The sequence below is a fragment of the Armigeres subalbatus genome, chromosome 1 (genome assembly GCF_024139115.2).
Source record: "Armigeres subalbatus isolate Guangzhou_Male chromosome 1, GZ_Asu_2, whole genome shotgun sequence".
NCBI classification, from domain to species: domain Eukaryota; kingdom Metazoa; phylum Arthropoda; class Insecta; order Diptera; family Culicidae; genus Armigeres; species Armigeres subalbatus.
Window position 1 is genome coordinate 249,809,224 of NC_085139.1, and position 21,080 is coordinate 249,830,303.

The 21,080-nt window shown below is 45.6% G+C and overlaps 1 protein-coding gene across 3 annotated transcripts in view; it reads left to right on the forward strand.

Annotated features, from left to right (window-relative positions):
- Positions 1 to 21,080, forward strand: part of LOC134206528 (uncharacterized) — a 565,921-nt gene that overhangs the window by 503,480 nt on the left and 41,361 nt on the right. For all 3 annotated transcript variants that reach the window (XM_062682251.1, XM_062682252.1, XM_062682250.1), the window contains 3 exons: positions 6,680 to 6,985; positions 17,946 to 18,727; positions 19,044 to 19,985. In XM_062682251.1, the coding sequence (XP_062538235.1) occupies positions 6,680 to 6,985; positions 17,946 to 18,727; positions 19,044 to 19,985 (2,030 nt within the window). The remainder of the gene's footprint in view (positions 1 to 6,679; positions 6,986 to 17,945; positions 18,728 to 19,043; positions 19,986 to 21,080) is intronic.

Consider the following 21,080-nt stretch of genomic DNA (forward strand, 5'->3'; position numbering starts at 1 on the left):
ACAATATGAAAAAAAAAATTGACTCTCGTATGAATTTACAAGTAAAGTTTTTTTGAACTATGCTCTATCAAAGCAAGTTTAAAGTACTTTAAACACTACTCAAGATAATACCTCATGTTTCTGCTTAAAAATGGAGTCGACGGCTGCGTCTTCCTGCGGTTCTTGTGGAGCTTCATCAATGCTGTTCATGCGCTTCGTGCGACACATGGCCGCGAAAGGGCCACGCTTTTTACATATGCTGCATGAGCGGCTAATAGCGGGACACATGCTGGATTCCTTGTGAGCTGGCTGACCGCACTGTTTACACTGTTCTTGAGTATTCTTGAGTTCGGCTTCTTCATCACTCCGTTTCGACCATATGCCGGGTTCCTGCCTGACGTGTATTCCGTGCTTGGGTTGGGTAGTCGAAAATATTTAAACGGTCGTCAAAGTGACCACCGGTCCACCGGATGGATTGCCCAGCTGTAATCCCGTCTCGTACGCCTCGTTACGCGTTGCAGCCTGCACGACATAGTGTGTCGTGACCATACAGTCTCGCATATCTCGCTAGCTCCTGGTGCCGCATTCCTTTAAGGAGTTGGAGATGCACGAAACGCGTCTGGTCTCCTATACCCGCACAGTCTAACTTTTTCCACTAATCGAGCTTGGAACCGGACGATTGATTCACCTTCCAGTTGCTGCATATTTAGGAACGCTTCGTGCTCCACAGCAGGGTCTGACATTGATTTCAGGTAATTATCAATACCCTGTACGAACCTGTCGTAACAGTCATCCTCATCGAGGAAGGGACGCAGCTCCGCAGCTCGCATGACCCGCATATCTTCTCCTATATCCAGGTAGAGTAGTCGGCACCTGTCCGCTGGTGTATTGGCGTTGCTGAACTCCGCACAAATCTCAAAAGTTTCTAAATATCGTTTCCAAGTTTCCCACAGCTTGGACAATGGTACATTCCGTGGGAACGGCTTGAGATGCTCCCAGCGAAATTGACAGATTCATTCCTGGATACCGATTTGCCTCTCGCCCAGTTATCTGCATAGGAGTTCGAGATATCTTACTTTCGTGCCTGTTGAGATGCCTCTGCCATTTTTAGCTTACCGTTTGTTCAAGTCGTGTAAATCTCTCCATCAGATTCGTGTGAGTCTCCTCATTCACTTTTTCGGATTGCTCGTTATACTCGCTTATAACCTCTATTTCAGCTTCCACGTCAGAAGGCTGATCGTTCTCCTCCTGAGGAGCGCGAACGTACTTTCCGATTTCCATTTCTGTAATCAGGTCTTTCAAGGGAATGCCCGTTATAGTTACCAAGTAGCTATTGATCTACATTATCTACAATGAATCTTTCTGACAGTACATTCAAATAGACATGAGTAGAGTACACGCCCGTTCCAAATCACTCAGAGACTGAGTGAAATTGTATTACCGTCTCTTTTTTTCTCACGGAAATCTTACTCATTTTTCGTAAAAGTGGAACTACTCAAATTTTGAGTAACTTTTACGTGGGATAAAAAGAGACGGCAATACAATTTCACTCAGTCTCTGAGTGATTTGAAACGGGTGTGTAGCATGATTGTTTGCAAATAGATCTCAGCCTCGATTTGACATTTACGCCTCAAAACAACAGGATCGATTTGCTTTTCCGTCAGCGGACATTATCATATTGACAAACAACACGCTGCGAGCCTTCGATCCGACATTTGGGCATAAAACAACGAAATCGGTTCAACGATCGCAGCAATTACTTGAAGAAATTCTCCCGCGGTAAACATAGCAATTCGTTGAATTGACACATGCACATCAAAAAAACAGGATCGAACGCCTATTCGGCCAGCGGACATTGCCTTTGGCAAACAACACGCTGCTAGCTTTCGATCCGACATTATTGTGTGTTAAAACAGAGTCGAGCTTGGTTAATGTTTCAATTACTTACCACACGGAAGAAAAAAAGTACTCAAAATTGAGTATTTTTAAACTTACTTTTGAGTTATTTTTTCTCTTCTTTTTCATCCACTCTTTCTTTTGTTGTTAAAAACAAAAGAGCCAAACAATCCAACGACCCCAGTTCAATACGGGAAGCCAATTTTGAGTTTTATTACCTGAGGTTGAAATTGAGTGAATTAAACTTGTATTTGGGTAAATAAATTTTTCGTTGGGTACTTTTTCAACATGCGAGTAAAGGCAAACTACTTCGACCCTACTTACTCAATTTTGGCTTCCCGTACGGATGTTCGAGGTTAGGTGAATTAAACTCACTATTGGGTAGTTTATCTCTTCCGTGCATTGTTTCGATTAGTGCCACGTTGCCATTTTTGGTTGTTCCAGTTATTTTTCTATACAAAACTTTCGGCGGCAGACATTACTGAACTACGGCATCTTAGCGAACAACGCGTGGGGTGATTCCTTCTTTTGAAAATCAAAAAAGGTCCATTTTTGATCTCCGTTGATTAGCGAAGGACTGTTATGGTCGCTGAATGTCCCGTTTAGAAGGAATCACCCCAAACATTATATACCTATGTATCATTCACTGTGCATTATTCGAGTCCAAGGTAATGCCATCTATACCTCACAGTAGGGTGTTGGTTTCTTTTTCTCTGTACATTCTAGCTGAGTTCCAGCCGGGACATCCACTATCAATACCGTCGTCGGGGGTGACAATGGGTCAAATGGGGGTGAGAATGGGTCACTGTTTCAACTACTTAAAATGCTTGTAGAATAGATTTAATGCATCTTAGGGCAAGAAGACCAAAATATAAAATACCTTTTCGAACGATTTCGCTCTACAACCTCCAGACTGCCGGTGAGAGCGATGACCCATTCTCACCCCCAAACCCATTGTCACCCCCGATGGCGGTATGCTAAATGATTCTTTATATCTTGTTCCTTAGGATAGTGATTAGGATATCTCTCTTGCTTTTCCACTACGACCAAGTCGCAAAGCTTCAGCACAGCCGAGGAAGGGCACAATCAAATCCGCAATGTCCGTCATAATATCCATCCTAAAACTCACTCTTTCTTTCTCAACGGATCATCGCAACTTTGATGACCTTCGACTGAGTAGTCCCATCACTTCTTCTGTCGACGGGCGCGTCCTCTGTGGTGACATTTTCAAAAGTTTAAATTCTTAACGTGCCATTTTGTTTCCACGAATCGCTCTGGAAAATTGGTCCACCCGTTCGTGAATTAAAAGTAAACTTAAAAAAAACTTCATGCAGCCTTACCAACATTTTTAAATTTTCAGGCTAAAATCTTTATGGAATGCACTTTAAGGAAAAATTTATTTCATCAAAACAAACATAAACAATCAGCACAAGATTTTACATTGTAATTAAACATCCATAAGCTATTGAAAATGTATTGCGTGATACGCTTCTATTCTCTCGCCAGCTGGTTACTTCTTCCAATCAACAACAGACATGTTTCTCACGGATGCAAAGGTGCTCCAAGACTGGTTCGCATTCTGATGCTACCGAGAGAAGTTGCACCATCATCAGCGCTCTAACCGAATGTTACTGCAATCTTCAACTAAGCCGCATTCAATTGAGAATGAATCGAACTAAACTTTGAACCACGGCTTCAAATCTACTCAGTGGATTTCAATTTGAATACCGCTTGAATTGTTTCGAACACCCTCCTCAAACGCTTAAGAATGCAATCGAGCAACTCCAAACAGCGGAATGATTATTTCATTGAAAAACTTGATGCTCCGACGCAACTGTCTCGCTCCCTGCGTCGCGTCATTAGTCCATCCGAAGATCAGTCCAGTGCTTCTCAGAAGTTACCCTTTCCATCCAATATGCTTGACTGTGAACTCTCGAGTGCACGGTGGTATTCCAAGCGACCAAAATCCTAGTTACCATTTTTTAATCATATAAATATATTGGATCAATTGGTGAAATTTTGTAAGTCTATCTATTCCTTGGCAGAATGCTGAATCTTGAATAAATTGTCTACAAAATAAAATGATTATTTGGCCAAATATATAAAACTAGGTGACCCGGCAGACGTAACCTCGCATGCCGCATCGCGTTTTAAATTTACATGGAGATTAGTATGGGAAAACGTATTTTTTAACATTTTTGCTCTTAGCGGCTTCAATTTATCATCAATCATGTGACTCAATACGTTAGCATAAAGCCTGGAAGATGCCGAAAGACTTTACCGAAGAAGGTACGCAGCTGGAAGGTCTACAAAAATTGTTTTTACGTTTCTAAAATTGATTGTTCAAACCATATGCAAGAAATCAATGTTTCTGCCATCACTACCGGACAACCTATGGTTATCGAAGGGCAAAACCCATCTTCCTTCTTATCGGATTTTTTTCTTTGTGAAATGATTCCGGATAGCTCCCATGCGTCCTATAAGATCAATTATTTTGAAATAACACTCAATTAAATTATTGGTCTACGTAGTTCGACAGTGCTGGCAGAATAAACGATTTTTTGCATATGGTTTGAACACTCAATCTTCGAAGCGTTATAACTTTTTTCGTGGACGTTCCAGCAACGTTCTTTCTTCAGCAAAGTTTTTCAGCATCCTTTGGGTTATACTTTAACGTAATGTGCCACTTGGTTTACGATGAACTGAATCCTCTAGTAGTAGAAATGCAAAAAATATACTTTTTCCCATACTAATTTCCATACAAACTTCAAACGCAATGCGGAAAGCAACCAATCGGTCCCAAATTCTGCACAGTTGTTCAGGACCCAGAATGGCTTCGGAAAACCAATGATTTGACTGCCCCACTCTAGTGTGTATGTATGTGCGACAAATTAAACTGACTCATCTTTTGGGTACTTATCCTGAACCGCTTTGCTTCCAACAAGTTGCAATCGACACTGAATCCTGCTCTGTTGTTTCTATTTCAAACAGGCCAGATCGGACTATGGGATCAAAAGTAAGGATCGAAATACGGTTTTTACAAAAAACACATTAAGAAATTCTCTTTCAAGTTTTTACTATGCACGAGAAAAGCACCAACACCACTAGGCAAATCATACAGAATTTTCATTTTATTTTTACCATTTTTCTGTGCAGTAAATATCCATAGTGCGAAGTGATCGCGTTTATCGACTCGAATCATGCTCTTGAATACAAAACTCACAAACGGCTTCAAGTGCTGCCACCTAGCGGCCGATGGCCGAAACGCTCTCATCTGCTCGAATACGCGATCAAGTCGAGTGACCATTCAATCGAATTCTCTAACCAGCAATCGCAGATGATCCTCGATCGTCCGTTTGTCCTCGCTGGTCACCGTTGATCATTGAGGGGTTAGATTTCCCATAGCAAAGAGATGAAACACGAGTAGACTACAAACGGTTCGACCCAAAAGGCCGCCTCAAATCAAAGAGACACGTATAATGGGAGAAGGTAAGAAACGGCGATCGCCTGCGCCTTCGTCCGGACCCGGTGTCTTTCGAGGGGGTGTGTGGGTGAGCTAATATTTTCTTTCTTTACTGTTTGTTGTTTGATCGCTGGCTGACTTCACTCGAGTAATAAATAAAAAATCAATAATTTGCATATTCATTAGGCTGAACTACTGCTGCTGCTGCTGACGCGTTTTTTTTTTCGTTTGTCAGTGGACAAGGCGGCTCAATTGGTGGGTACTCGTTCGGCGGTGTGATTGCGTTTGACGGGTTCAGACACTGATCTCACATTACCTTCGAACAAAAGAGTACGCGAGCATATGATTGCGATAACTGGTTCGCTTTCGAGTGAATGCCACAGCGATTAATGCTTCAATTGGCGTGACGTTGATGGGAATTTAATATGCTAACGGGTGTGTCGCTAGTGATTCTAGATAAATCGACCTAGTGGTTCATTTCTACGCAGTGGTTCTAATCCGTTTTTTTACTCTGATTAATTCTTTCGCGGTTTTTCCCAACATTGATTTGCGTTTTTGTTTCGATCTGCTTTTTTTTCTTGTTCATTATTCCTTATCGTTCTTATTATTCTTATTGTTCTTATTGTTTTTATTGTTTTTATTGTTCTTATTGTTCTTATTGTTCTTATTGTTCTTATTGTTATTATTGTTCTTATTGTTCTTATTGTTCTTATTGTTCTTATTGTTCTTATTGTTCTTATTGTTCTTATTGTTCTTATTGTTCTTATTGTTCTTATTGTTCTTATTGTTCTTATTGTTCTTATTGTTCTTATTGTTCTTATTGTTCTTATTGTTCTTATTGTTCTTATTGTTCTTATTGTTCTTATTGTTCTTATTGTTCTTATTGTTCTTATTGTTATTATTGTTCTTATTGTTCTTATTGTTCTTATTGTTCTTATTGTTCTTATTGTTCTTATTGTTCTTATTGTTCTTGTTACAATCGAAATTCCTACGACAAAAAAAACAATTAAAGTATCAAATTATTTTCAAATAAAATAATGATGGATAATAAATCTACCGCATATTAAAAATGCAAACACAAATGTGTTAAAACGAAGATTATGCACACATATTATCTGTGACGAGAATAAATTGGTGAATATTGTTGTAGAAGTAACGCTCTGCGACAACTTTCAATCATATTCCCACGTACAGATTATTTTTCTAGATTCGTTATATCTGCTTTGATTTCGTTGGCCACTTCACATTCTGACGCACAACTAATGAATTCTATTTACGTCGCAAAAGCCAATCAAACGAGCAAACTAATCACCTTCGCCTCTTCCCGGCTCTTCCCTGCAGGCCTACCTGCGTGCCATCAACAGCGGTGTGGACGACATCCGAGAGCTGCTCCTGTCGGAGGAGGCCCGGCTCGAGCTAGTCCCGTCCGGTCCGCAGCTGGTCAGCACCAGCACCAAGTCGCGCAAGGTCATCGACAGCGAGGACACCGACGTGCAGCTGCTGGCCCGCCCGGACGGAACGCTGGTCACCGAGAAAACCCAAACCCGCCAGCACGAGGTCGTCTTCGACGACGACCTGCCCGGGGACGAGCGGCTCAGCACCGGCATCGATGAGGTGGACAGTGCCGAGCGAATTATCGATCAAAAGGTAAGCTTGATTGAAACTCGAATGCGTCGCGGCGTAACCTTGAACAGAACACGAATTAGCCAAACATTTTACTCCAATAAAGTGGAGAGAAGTTTTCGTCAAATATTGCTAATTAAAAAAACTCGATTGTCGGCATCGTTCGAGGAAATTAGCGCCTTCCGCTATTAGAGTCGTGAAACAGGTGCCGATGGCTGTTTTTTGGTTACAATGCACACAATCTTGGCAGTTATAAACTATCGACCTTTTATCACTTTTTTGCAATAGATTGAATCGAATGGGTCTTTAATTTAACCAAAAATAGACAGTTATTGAGATGAACAAGTTTATAACTGGTTTGATAAGAACCTATTTCTTGAATGACTAGTTTTGTCGAGGCTATCATTTTGGGCAGTCAATATTTCATAAACAAACGTGAATATATGACGCCAAAATTATAAAAAAAAAATCCGCAAATCTTGATTAATGTCAAAAAAATTTCTGGAGAAATTTTCGATAGAATTCCTGGCGAAATTCACGAAGGTTGTGAACAGTTCTGCAAAAGGTCATAATCGTTATAAGACAGAGAGAAAAGTGTTTTTTCTATCTCAGGCGACCAGGTATTGTGGGTTCTCTGATCAATTTCGCATGAAAGGATGTTGTGCTTTGTTTTAAGATTGAAATTTCTAAATTACTTTAATAGATATATGCTTTGCTTAGCTTAGCTTGATTGATTGTACACATCGTAGTTGCTAGTCGTGATTGGTAGAGAAACAACAAATATGCACAGCTCACCAATGGAATAGTTTTCTTGGGATTAGAAAGCTATTCTCACTGTACATGCTTCGGAGTTTCTTTAATTCAAGACCAATAACGATGCAGGCTGTGTAACCCTAAATGGCCGGAACCAAATTTCTGTGACAGTGACTCTACGTTCATGCGTGTGCACGCCACGGAGATCTGACTAGAAGAGGCAGAGTCCAGGAAAAATATTGCACAGGTCAGGTTACGGGCACTACGATGATCTAGAGCATCCAAACTACCCTTGAGTTGTAATTTTGATGTTCTTGTTCTTAGGAATCAATACCATACTTTACCATATTCTTGTTAAATAATTGAAATTGAAATTCTCAATGATAAAATCCTGCGCCTGCCCATCGGTATAACAAATCTTTTCCAATATCTACGATACTCCAAACCGTCCTTGTTCGACATCTACGACACACTAAACTATAAATATAAAGCTCGAAAACCTATGCATCACTCTGTTGGTCTTGAAGACCTCCAATATCTGAACTCAAGAATGGTTTGGAGTATCGTAGATATTCTGGGTATGTTGTTGTTTTTAGGATAGGTTAGTTTACAAATTCGATTTTACTTACATTTCAGTCTCCGTACTATACTTTTACTAGTCACAACAAATGTAGATTGCTAAGCTCAAATTTTATTCTGTAAGTAGTTCTTAAGTTTTAATCTAGGTTTAATATAGGATTCAATTCACTTCACTTGAAATAATAATAGTAATTTTAAGCTACAACGATTTCTAATTCACTTTTAATTATCACCGTCTTGTTGTTGATCCTCCGTTTTGCCAATCATCTAGTTTGACACATTATCGCCGTCAAGCGATCTCATGCCCATGGATGGAGGCTCACGTCGATCACCATTAGAGCTGTTCAATACGAGGAGCTGTTGTGGCGAACATCCTCCCCCCGTGTCGCCTTGACTTCCGGCATAGCGTCACCAGACCCTGGAACGTCCAGCACAGCCAACTTCGTAACAGGTCTCTTCAAAACTCCTCCTGATGTCATCACATCCGCTCGACGCAGAACGCCATCTTTCCCGGGACTAGCCTGGATCACACGTCCACGTATCCACCGGTTCCTCACATTTTCGTCAACTACGAGTACAAGATCACCTACCTCGATCGGCTTCACATCCCGAAACCATTTCGTCCGATGTATTATAGTTGGTAGATATTCCAGCACCCAGCGGCGCCAGAAGTTGTCTAGCGTGTGTTTCACCATGTTCCAACTGCTTCTCAACGCCATTCCTGCATCCATCGGAAACTTTTCAGGTTCCCGCACGCCATTCGAACTCAGCAGTAAGAAGTGATTCGGGGTCAGTGACTCATGGTCGGACGTTTCTAGCGGGATGAACGTAAGTGGGCTACCATACTTTCCGCCTCCGCTAATACCGTGGCGAACGACTCATCGTCCAACTTCCGCACAGTAGGAACGCTCCCTAGGGCAGACTTCACGGCGCGAACCATCCTCTCCCAACAGCCTCCCATGTGGGGAGCTGCCGGTGGGTTGAACCGCCATTGCGTTTGGGCGTTGGCAAAGGTGCCTCCCAGCTCGGTATGAATCCTGCCGATCTCCTCCTGAAGCTCCCGACTCGCTCCTACAAAATTCGTGCCGTTGTCAGAGAAAATTTCTCGTGGAGAACCTCGGCGTGCGATGAACCTTCTGATCGCCTTCTTGCACGCGTCGGTTGATAAACTGGCAACAACTTCAAGGTGGATAGCTCTGACCGTAAGGCAGGTGAAAAGGCAGACCCATCGCTTCACCGCACTCCTTCTGACTTTCACTAAATACGGTCCAAAAATGTCTACGCCCACATTTCGTCGACTCTGAAGGCAACGAACTGCCGATAACGACGCGTTTCCGACTTGATCCACGAGCAAACTGTCGTCGAATCGCTCCAGAAGAACGTTTTTTGGATTTTCAACGTGTGGTTTTCCTCGATGGTTTTCCGTAGGCGTGCTCCCAACACCGCAGCCATCAATTCTAGCCGAGGTATCGAGGGTCCTTGAAGCGGTGCAACCTTCGTTTTCGAAGAGACTAGTGCTACTCTGATCTTCCCTTGATCTATTATCCGGAAATATGCCACTGCTGCAAACGCCTGCTCGCTCGCGTCTACGAAAACATGTAGCTCCAGGGTTTTGAAGCTTTCCGGGTTGTATCTAGGAAAATAACACCGTGGAATGCGCAGTTCGACCATCTTCTTCAGCAACACTATCCACTCAGTCCAGCGCTTAGCGATTTCCTCAGGAATAAAGCTGTCCCAATCTGTTTTTGTCCGCCACACATCTTGGATAATAATTTTCCCGTGGACCACGAACGAAGCTACCAAACCTAGAGGGTCGTAGATGCTCATGACAAGTCGGAGCATTTGTCGTTTCGTGGGAATCTTGGTGTCTGCCAACAGAATACGCACCTTCTCGCCAAACTGCAGTGAAAATACGAAGACATCCTCTCTCTGTATCCACGCCATTCCCAACACTCGCTCCAGTCCGATGTCCTTCTCCGATAACATTTCTTTTGACGGCTTCTGGTTCGCTTCACCCAACTTCTCGACTACGCTCCGATCACTTGACATCCAATTACGGATATGGAATCCCGCTCGCTTGTGCACCTCGATCACTTCCTTCGCCACCTCGATCGCTTCTTCCGCTGTATCGTGACTGTTTACGTAATCGTCCACGTAATGCCGCTTCTTCACTGCGGCCGCACCTCGTGGAAACTCTGCTTCCTGCTCTATAGCGTTTAGGTTCTTGATGAACTGCGAGTGCGCAGGGGAGCAAGATGCTCCGAGTATTGCGACATCCGATACCATGGTATTCATCGGTAGGTCTGGGGAATCTCGGTACTGAAACAGTAGAGCACTGCGGTCCTCTTTTCGAATTGAGATTTGTAGGAACATCTCCTTAATATCTGCGGAAACTGCGATTTTCCGCTCCCGATACGGAAACATCACAGACAGTAACGGTGTCAGAAGATCCGGTCCTTTGAGCAGCATTGAATTCAGCGAGATGCCCTCTACTTTCGCTGCTGCATCCCAGATAACTCGAACCTTTCCAGGTGTTTTCTCGTTTACGACGACTCCAATCGGCAGGAACCATGTACGCAGGTCAAACTACTCCATTTCTTCCACTGTCGCTTCGTGAATGTAGCCTTTGTCTTTGAATTCCGCCATTTGTTGACGCACACTTTCGTAAAGCTGTGGATTCTGGGCTAAACGATTTTCGAGATACTTGAAGCGTCGTTCTGCCATCGGCCGGCTATCTGGAAACTCCACGTAATCGTGCTTCCATAGTAGACCTGTCTCGTACTTCTTGTCATTCAACCGTCGTGTGGTAGTTTCCAAGATATTGTTCGCACGTTGTTCTTCAACACCTCTCACGGCTGGCACCACCGCTACACCCATGCTCTCGATGTCGAAGAAGCGCCGGACGTACTCGTGGAGGTCTACTACAGATGGTTCAGCATGTATGTGTAGCTGCTTGTACACCGTATTGGCTTGTGGTTTCCGCACATTGCCACAAACTGCCCATCCAATCCTGGTCTTCGTTGCGATCAGTTCGTTCAATTCACCTTCCCGCAGCCTTAGAGTAGCGAGGAGGTGAACATTGCTTTGATCGATTAGGATTCCTGGTACAGCTGAGATGCGCGTATCGGTTAACGAGCTCTGCGTAATCGGTGGTCTGTTGTGGTAGTCCGAGATTGTCGACGGTGCAGACTTTGGACAACCTGTACCGCCTATTTCCACCGGCCTCGGAAATCTCCATCGTGACGATTTTTGTTCCAGCAATCGTCTTGTTTATGCCTCCGGTCCATTCTATGTTCAAGTTCTTCACTTCTCCGCTTGCACCGAGTGCGTCTGCAATGGACCACTCTACGAGTGTTACTGATGACCCGTCGTCAAGGAATGCGAATGTGTTGAACTGTCCCTATTTCCCAAATAGGGTTACTGGGAGGATCCGAAAAAGCGTAGACGACGACAACTGCCGATGAACTGTAACCACCGCACTGGTAGTTTTCGTTGACATTGGTGGCTCGAAGTGAAGTAGTCGATGATGTCGTTTTGGGCAGTCGTTGATTCCGCACACTTCTCCCTTACACGGCCATCGCGCATGCGAAGTGAGACAACGAGCGCACAATTTGTTTGCTTTTACCGCTTTCCATCTGCCGTCCAGATCGAGTCCTTTGAACGACGAGCAATTGTCGATTTGATGACTGTCGACGTTGCAAACGGAGCACGACTTCGTGTTACTCGGTGCGGCATCCTTTTCTCTCGGCTTTCCACCTCTGACTCCCGCCTTTTCTGCATTTTCTTGGCGACTCACTTTCGCTTTATCCGTGGAAACGTGCGTGTTCACGAACGATCTCTCCTTCAAGCGACCTTTCTCATCTTTTCCAGATTTCTGTGGAATATTGGACAGCTGAGTTACGCCACTTGCTGCCGAAGATGTCCTCGCTATGTAGCTGCTGAACACGTTCAAATCCATATCTTGTACTTACTCTTGGTAGAGGGCCCAGCTGAACTTCACCGTCGCCGGTAGCTTGTCAACGAGCTCTTGCAGATGTATAGGATTCGCCAGATGTTTCTCTAAGCCGACCGTTTTCAGGTGACCGCAGAGATTTATAACTATCAGTCCAAAACTAACCAGTGTATCCAATCGGTCGGGTTTCGGAGGGGGTGTTGCCCGAACCTTTGCGATCATGTTGTTCACAATCTGTTCCGGGCGACCGTACAGTTGTTGCAGTGTAGACATTACTTGTGGTACTGTCGACGGGTGGAGCAAGAAACTGCTGACTGAATCCTTTGCGCTACCTTTCAAGCTACGTTGCAAGCGCAAAAGGTTTTCGGAGTCAGTGTACCCGCAAGCCTGTGTAGAATGCTGATAGCTGCTTATAAATAGGGGCCAATCGATCGGATCTCCGGAGAATGTGGGGAGCTCCCTGGTTACCACCTGTCTAGCAGCGATCTGTTGTGGCGTCGGACCCAAAGAACCGCTCAAAAAGGACGATATTTGAGGCTGTGATTGGATATGTGGATTGATACTTGCAGAGGAAATGGGAACTGTCATGTTCTGAATTCCACCCCCCAATATTCCGGCTTGTGCTACGTAATTCCGCTGACCACTAACCAAACCAGGATCTACCGAAATTGGAGGAGGAGGAGGAAAACAAGGATCTGACTCGACGCGATTGGAACATTCAACGTTATTTGCATTTTCCGCTTCAAACCAAGACTCTGGCGGAGGGGGTAATGGAGGAGAACCTTCATCCGCTGGCCGATCCTGATTACGCCTGACGAACTGTTGCACTTCGTCGTGCAGGTTCCAATACTCTGTGACCGCTTCATTTCGTTGGCGATCCGATTCGTACTCGCGTTGCTGAGCTGCTTCTAACTGGGATTGCAGCTGCTGTGCGGTGCCCCGCAGACACTGAATTTCAGTCTCCAGTTCTGCTAGCTGAAGTTGCAGCGCCTCGCATTCCCTATTCCGTAGTGACAGCTGATGCCGCAAATCTGCTTCCGAAGTGCGTCTTCGCTCATGCTCCTCGACGAGTAGCTTCTCCAGGGATTTCACTTGGGCCTCCAGTTCTAATCGTCCATGGCCTTGCCTTGCAAGCTGAGCTCGCAAATCTCCCTCCGAATCACGTGCTTGTTTCAGCTCCTCAGCGTGCTGCCACTGTAGATTTTTAATCCGACTAACCAGGTCAAGTTACCGTTTCCGTCTTGTGTCGATGTCCACCCGATGCTTTTCCACTAGCTCTCGAATAACTCGGTGTTCCGCTTCCGTTTGCCGTTGCAATTGTAGCGCATTTTGTTTCAGGAGCTCACCGGTTTCGATGCTCCACCGCTTGTAGCAATGGGTTCCAATTCGACTCGTTTTACTAATTGCACCGGTTGGCACAACCTCACCGACATTCAGCATATCTGTAAACGGCTGCAGATCAACTAGGGGCAAGCCCACCTGGTTCTTATCCTGATCCTGCTGAATCACCTCTCCACCGATGGCACCATCAGCTGAAAGCTCGGATTCCTCATCGATAGTGATGCTGGCCACAGTCCTCGGGATCGACTTCACCTCTGATCCCGCACCAACCCTATCTTCTCCGATGGGTGGTAGAACCGCAGATGCCGCTGTCTTCAGAGGTGTCGAAGGAGGATGCACTGCCTGCGGATTTTGCAGACTTGCTTCAAGTGGTTGATCGATGCTTATAGATGCAGAAGCAGACTCAGGTACTTCAACGATGGCCTGGGCAACCGCTTCAGTCCGTCTTACCCACTCTTCGGTCCGCTTTGCGCTCCTCTGACTGCTCGTCAAACTACGCACGCTGGTTCCTTCTTCATCCTGACGGCTCAGCAGCTCATGTTTGCGAGCGATAAACTGCTTTCCTCGCTCTAGCTTTTCCCGAAGTTCCCTCTCGTTCAAAGCACGTTCCTTCTCAATCTGCTCACGGGTCAAATCCTCGAGCAACTTCTGTTCCTCTTCCAGGCGTTGTAGCTCACGTTCCACTTTCGACTGACGGGCACTCGACGTGCTCGAAATACCGCTTGCCTGACTACGCGCTCGACGAGATTTAGCTAACGTACACACCGCACAAACGAAGTTATTCGAGCGCACCGTAGCCGCTTTCACACCGGCACAGGTCAAATGGTACCAATGATCACAGTTATCACACTGAACCATATACCGCTCAGAGTTATTCGGCCGATCGCAACCAGCACAATCGAACAACTCACCTCCGTTTTGATCTACGATTGATGGGACGAAAGAATCATCCGAAACCTCACTCGATGCCTTTTCGTCGTCGTTACCCGGTGCGAGGTTCCCATTCGCCTGCTGAGCCCTCGTCTGCGACCGGGTTTGGCGCACATTCGACAACGAATTCCTCATATTCCGATTGAAATCTTTAAGAAAATGTTGTGATAGTATCGAGTTCTTCCAGCTATGATCAACGACCCAAAATTGAGGTGTAATCAGCTTAGCTGAAAAAAAGAGCATTTATTTTAAGGAGAGGTTGGTTTACAAATTCGGTTTTACTTACATTTCAGTCTCCGTACTATACTTTTACTAGTCACAACAAATGTAGATATTTTATATTTTAAGATAGAATAAGTAATTATTCGGGTTGCAAAATGGTGTTGGTGAGTTGACATCAAGGAAGGAGCATTCAATATAGCAACCAATATAGAGCTCAACAAATTCTTATCTCACGCTTCCACGGGTAGACCGATGGCAAGACCGCCAGCTAAGGGTTGCATACTTAGCTGGTAGTGCAACCTGGGCACTGATGTCCTTCTGACAACAGCTAGAGTGAGAAGGTACGTCCCGAGCATCTGTCTACCAGGAGGTGCAGCTTAAACAACGTCTGCTTGATATCCAGCGGCCGATAAATGGAACGCTGTATGGCGCCAGCTATGTCTAAGGTGGATGCCCCACCAGTGTAGGTAACGCGATCCCGCTAAGATAGCTTACTGAAGCCTTTCAAATACCACGAAAAATAGAGATAGAAGAAAAAGAGAACGAACCGATCCGGCAACGAAATAAGGACTGTGATTGGAAACTCGGTACCTGGAATGTCAGGACCCTAAATGAACCTGGACGAGTGAGCCTTCTGGCTCGTGAACTGCAGAAAGTTGGAGTTAAGTAATTATTCACGCTTTGCATGATGCCAATCGAAGAACAGCTCAATTTGACTATACGATTGGTTCGGGCATTTGATATATTCAGGTTAATGGTCCATTCGGGCAAATGGTCTTCTCAGGAGTTTGGTCTATTTGGGCGAATGGAATTCGGGCGTTTGTGACAGAACTACCTTCTGGATACTGGGTTCGCCGTAGAGCTGGTCAAGCTCGTGGTTCATTCTCGCCGCCACACACCATCTTCTTGCACACCGCCAAAGATGGTCCTAAGCACCCGTCTCTCGAGTACTCCGAGTGCTTGCAAGTGCTCCTCGAGCATTGTCAAAGTTTCATGCCCGTAGAGGACTACCGGTCTTAAAAGCGTCTTGTACATGACACATTTGGTGCGGTGGTGAATCTTTTTTGACCGCAGTTTCTTCTGGAGCCCGAAGTAGGCCCGACTTCCACAGATGATGCGCATTCGTATTTCACGACTAACAATGTTACCTGTTACCCGTAACAGCCGTTAGCAAGGATCCAAGGTAGACGAATTCCTCGACCACCTTGAAGGTATCCCCGTCTATCGCCCACAAGCGGAACTGGAGTGTTCGCCCGAAATCTTCACACAGTTTTGCACACCATCCACCGTTGCTTTGATCAGTCTGGTGAACTTTCCAGGAAAGCTGTTCTCGTTCATAATTTTTCATAGCTCTACGCGGTCTATCTCTATACTGTCGAATGCCGCCTTGAAATCAATGAACAGATGGTGCGTTGGGACCTGGTATTCACGGCATTTTTGAAGGATTTGCCGTACAGTAAAGATCTGGTCCGTTGTCGAGCGGCCGTCAAAGAAGCCGGCTTGATAACTTCCCACGAACTCATTCACTAATGGTGACAGACGTCGGAAGATAATCTGGTATATCACTTTGTAGGCGGTATTATGGGTGCCCTCCTTAGCCGTGCGGTAAGACGCGCGGCTACAAAGCAAGACCATGCTGAGGGTGGCTGGGTTCGATTCCCGGTGCCGGTCTAGGCAATTTTTGGATTGGAAATTGTCTCGACTTCCCTGGGCATAAAAGTATCATCTGGTTAGCCTCATGATATACGAATGCAAAAATGGTAACCTGGCTTAGAAACCTCGCAGTTAACAACTGTGGAAGTGCTTAATGAACACTAAGCTGCGAGGCGGCTCTGTCCCAGTGTGGGGATGTAATGCCAATAAGAAGAAGAAGAAGATTATGGATGGTGATCGCTCGAAAGTTCTCACACCCCAGCTTGTCGCCTTTCTTGTAGATGGGGCATATAACCCCTTCCTTTCTCTCCTCCGGTAGCTGTTTAGTTTCCCAGATTCTGACTATCAGCTCCGATACCATCCTTACCAGCTGCTTTATTGGTATTTAGCTGTTGGATGGCATCCTTAACTTCCCTGGTTGGCTTGTATGCCTTGACTTTTACTGCCTGTACTCTAAGCGCCATTTAAGTGTTCCTTCCACCTTAGTGCTGCTTCCACCTTTCAATCACCACACGTTCGTCCGTTAAGATACTTCCATCCTTATCCCTGCATATTTCGGCTCGAGGCACGAAGCCTTTGCGCCAGTGGCGTAGCCAGAAAATTGTCCTGGTTCTTGTTTCCGAAAATTTTTTTTTTCGAAAAAAAAATTCTTCTAAAAATTTTGTGTCTGGGGGGGAGGGGTTTATGTTCAAAACCACCCCCGTGGCTACGCCACTAGTTTGAGGGATGCGTTGAGCTTCTGCTAAAACTTGCGTGTTTCTTGGGAACGGCACAGCTGTTCCATCTCCTCGCATTCCGTTTCTTCCTGGCGGCGTTGCTTCTCCTGAAAAGGCAGGTCTGCTGTCTCCGCTTCCGTCTATAACGTTCCACGTTCTGCCGGGCACCTTGCTGCAGCGCGACTGCCCGCACTGCGTCCTTCTCCTCCAGAATCTGTCTGCACTATTCGTCGAACCAATAGTTCCGTCGACTTTGTCCCAAATACCCGACGTTGTTTTCCGCTGCGTCGTTAATGGCTGCTTTGACTGTATTCCAGCAGTCTTCAAGAGAAGCCCCATGAAGCTCACCATCTTCCCTTTGTTGTTTTGTAACTATCGTGAAGAACGAAAGAAAAAGAGATTCGGTCATGCAGTGCTCTATACTACTATTTCCTTTGAACTAACATAATAACCGCTCATAAGTTCATTGCAAATGTACTGAGAACAATCCATTGGAAGTTGTCAAGATTCGTCCCGGATAGAAAACCTACGACTTTACTTGCAAGGCTAATTGGATCAATAGATTGAGATACTTGTGGCGAGAAATGTGGCTTGAATTCTCATCTTAATTGAACTCTTTTTTATTCCAATCAGGACTTTTATTACCCACACTGTACCAGTAACTTAAATACCTAATAAAAAAAAATCAAAAGACTTCAACGCCACTATGCAACGAACCCGACAAGGGCACACCGCCGATGCGTGCAATGAATAAACATCTATTTCAAATCGAACTAATAAATTTTGTACCGATCGCTTAACACATTTTTTTTCTTTTGCAATTTCCCACCCCCACCAGGCTTCGTCACAGCGCTACTTCAAGCAACGCGATGAGCAGCACGTCGATCTGATAGGCGCCAACGGTGAAGTGCTCGGTAACGAAATGCGCTACGCCGCCGAAACCACCCAGATGGAGAAGGACGGCACCCGTCCGGAGAATCTGATATCGGAGTGGGACAGTCTGTCGGATCGGTTGCGTAAGGCACGCCGGCTGGGCCGGCAATCCACCCCGAAGGAAGCGGCCATCACCGGCACCGGTCTGCCGCCGTTGGTCGATCGAACCGACGCCCTCACCAAGAAGCCACTGGACTTCGATCGGGAGGACGAAACGCGGAAGAACGAAACGAACAAGTGGCTGGAGAGTCACTTCGGGAGTGAATCGCGGTCCTCGCGGGGATCGCGAGACGACCTGGACGATATTGTGGAGCCCACGAAGAAGACCTTTTTCAATGTGACGATCAAAAGTGGGGATGGGGTTGACGAACGCGGAAGCAGTGGCAATCTGTACAAGGGCCATCCGATAAGTCCGCCACCCAAGGTGATGCCTCCTGAAAAGGATGAGGGCACCGGGCGGAAGTATTTTCAGGGGGTCAGTGAGTGGAACGAGAGAAACCGGTACGGACGAGGGTCGAGGGAAAATTTAGTGGACACAGATGACTATGTTTATCGAAAAGGAAAGGATTACCGGCTGGACGAGGGGAAGAATTCCTACAAAGAAGATTCCGCGTACGTTTCGTCTTCGACGTATTTCACAACGCCACGGTCACCGAAGCCGATGAAGGATAGTAATTTCAATGCCAGGTAAGGTCGTTGCGTTATGTTGCAGGGTTGTTGCGGATTTTCTACAAGCACGATTTTAGAAGCAATGTTTGCAATGAAACATTGCACTATAAACACGTTTTTCAAACAGCAAAATAGCTAACTTCCATTATTGATCATATTTTAAATGATTGAGCGACAATATCTTTGAAGAGAATGATGAACAAAACGAGAATCATATTAAGCTAATATAAAAAAATTAAATACATATTACATTTGTTCTGTAACAACCCTGCCTTTGTAGAAGATGAATCCATCAGTGATTTATGAGACATGCTGTCGCGTTTTCCTTTCTCAGGTATGCCAGGGACGCGCGATCAGTTTCACCGGACCGCATCGAGTTCGTTACGGAGGAACGGCCAACGGCCCCGCAGCGGAAGAAAGCACTGGAACGAAAGCTGACCAACGGCAGCGGAATGCTGGCGAAACGCGCGCCACCCGAACCGCAAGTCATAGAGTACGCACCGCGCAGCCGTTCGATTTCACCCATTCAGATTCCCCCGGCGGCGACGACCTTGCGGAAGCCTTATCAGAAAACCCGTTTCAGCAGTATTCAAGATCTAAGTCACCACACTTCCCGGGGGTCGGGGGTCAACACACGGGCCCAGAGTACCCCACCAAAGAGCAAAGTCGGTTCGGCCATCGGCAACAGCATTCGGAAGCTGGTCGGTAAGATTCGATCTGCCAGCGCCGAACGCAAACTGCGACTCAAATCATCGATCAAGCAGCGTTCGCCCTCGCCGTCCTCCTCAGCCCACAAACGGAACAGCTCGTCCAGCGCCACATATCAGCAGTACAACGTCATCGACAGTCACATCGGTGGACGAGGATACTCACCACCACCGCAAGGGGCACCAAACCAGTCGCAATCGCAGCATCAGCGAGTCGCCACCGCACCGAACGGTGTCAGTCACAAACCGAACGGCAACATTTCCAGACGTGATCGTGATCGCGAGCGCGCAGATCCCGCCAATATCAGCAGCAACAACGTCAGTTACGGTGGCAGTGGTCGTCGCGGGTCCTCCGATATCGTGTCCGATATGACAACCAACAGTGGTGGCGTTCCGACGCCGAAGCAGAAGTACTACCTCGGAGAGAATCCCTACGGGGGCAGCATCTTTGGCAAGGAGAACAAGTACGCGGACGGGTCGCGTGCGCAGGTGCGCGGCGCAGGGGACAGTAGCAGCCGGGGACAACCGCAGCGCAGCGAAGAACGGATCGTGACGTCGTCCCACACGAGGTAAGTCTCGCCATCAAAACACAATTAATTTGCAAAAGTGATCTCCCCCCATCCATCGGTCTCGATGCCTTTAATAGCGTTCGAAACGAAACGCGACACAACTGTCGTCCATGGAGACTCCTCGAGGCAGACGTTGTCGCATAAAAAAAACAACGGCGAGGAATTTCTTTCGATGGTTTTTATTTTTTGTTTTGCTGTGGATGTACTGCGCTGCAGGTATCCCAAAGAGAAGTATGTGAAAACGCCCCCGCATGGGACGATATTCGTTCGTCGCAGTAAATTTTCAATTAATCCTTTGATATTAATCTCTTTGGAATAGGCTGAGTGGTTGCTCGATTGCTTGCCGTCAGCAGTGCAAGAATGTTAAATTATGGCAACAACAGGTTTTGTGTCGCCCTGTTCAGTGTCGATATTTACGTTTCAAAAATTAAAATCTAAGGACTTTTGTTCCAAAATGGCTTCAATTAAAATCCTTGAATCTTCGAGCTTAAATAAAATTGTTTCATTCGTTAAATTTTGTGACTTGCCACAAAATATCAAATATCATTATTATGTCCTTGCCATATTTTAAATGCACGAATTTCGATATTTATTTTTGGGAAATCAAATAAATCTTAAGCGAATGGAAATTTACGTCGTATATATGAGTAGAGATGCTGTATGTACACCCAGGTTTTTTTTACACGGTTTGGTTTTAGTCGTTTAATACCTTCAGGGTCAATGAAGCAATGAGTTAACCCCACCAAAAAATTCACAAAAAATCAAAGAAAATTCAGGGGGTATTTTAAAAGCTGTAAAAGTTCAGGTTAACCGAGAAATTAAAGAATTCCAACCGAGTAAAAAAAAAACCTGGGTGTACTGCTTATCAACACCATTTGGAATCCCAGTCTGGTAGTATTTTTCCAACTTCCCTGGGCATTGAGTACCATTGTATAAGCATCGTGATATGCGGATGCAAAAATGGTAACTTGACTTCTGGAGCTGGAGCACTATGGGACACGTGACCCTAGACCTGTGCACCGAAGTATTTGTGAACGGCGGCGGCGTAAGGCCATTTTTACACCGACTGTGGCGGCGTCGGCGGAGTCACGTCTT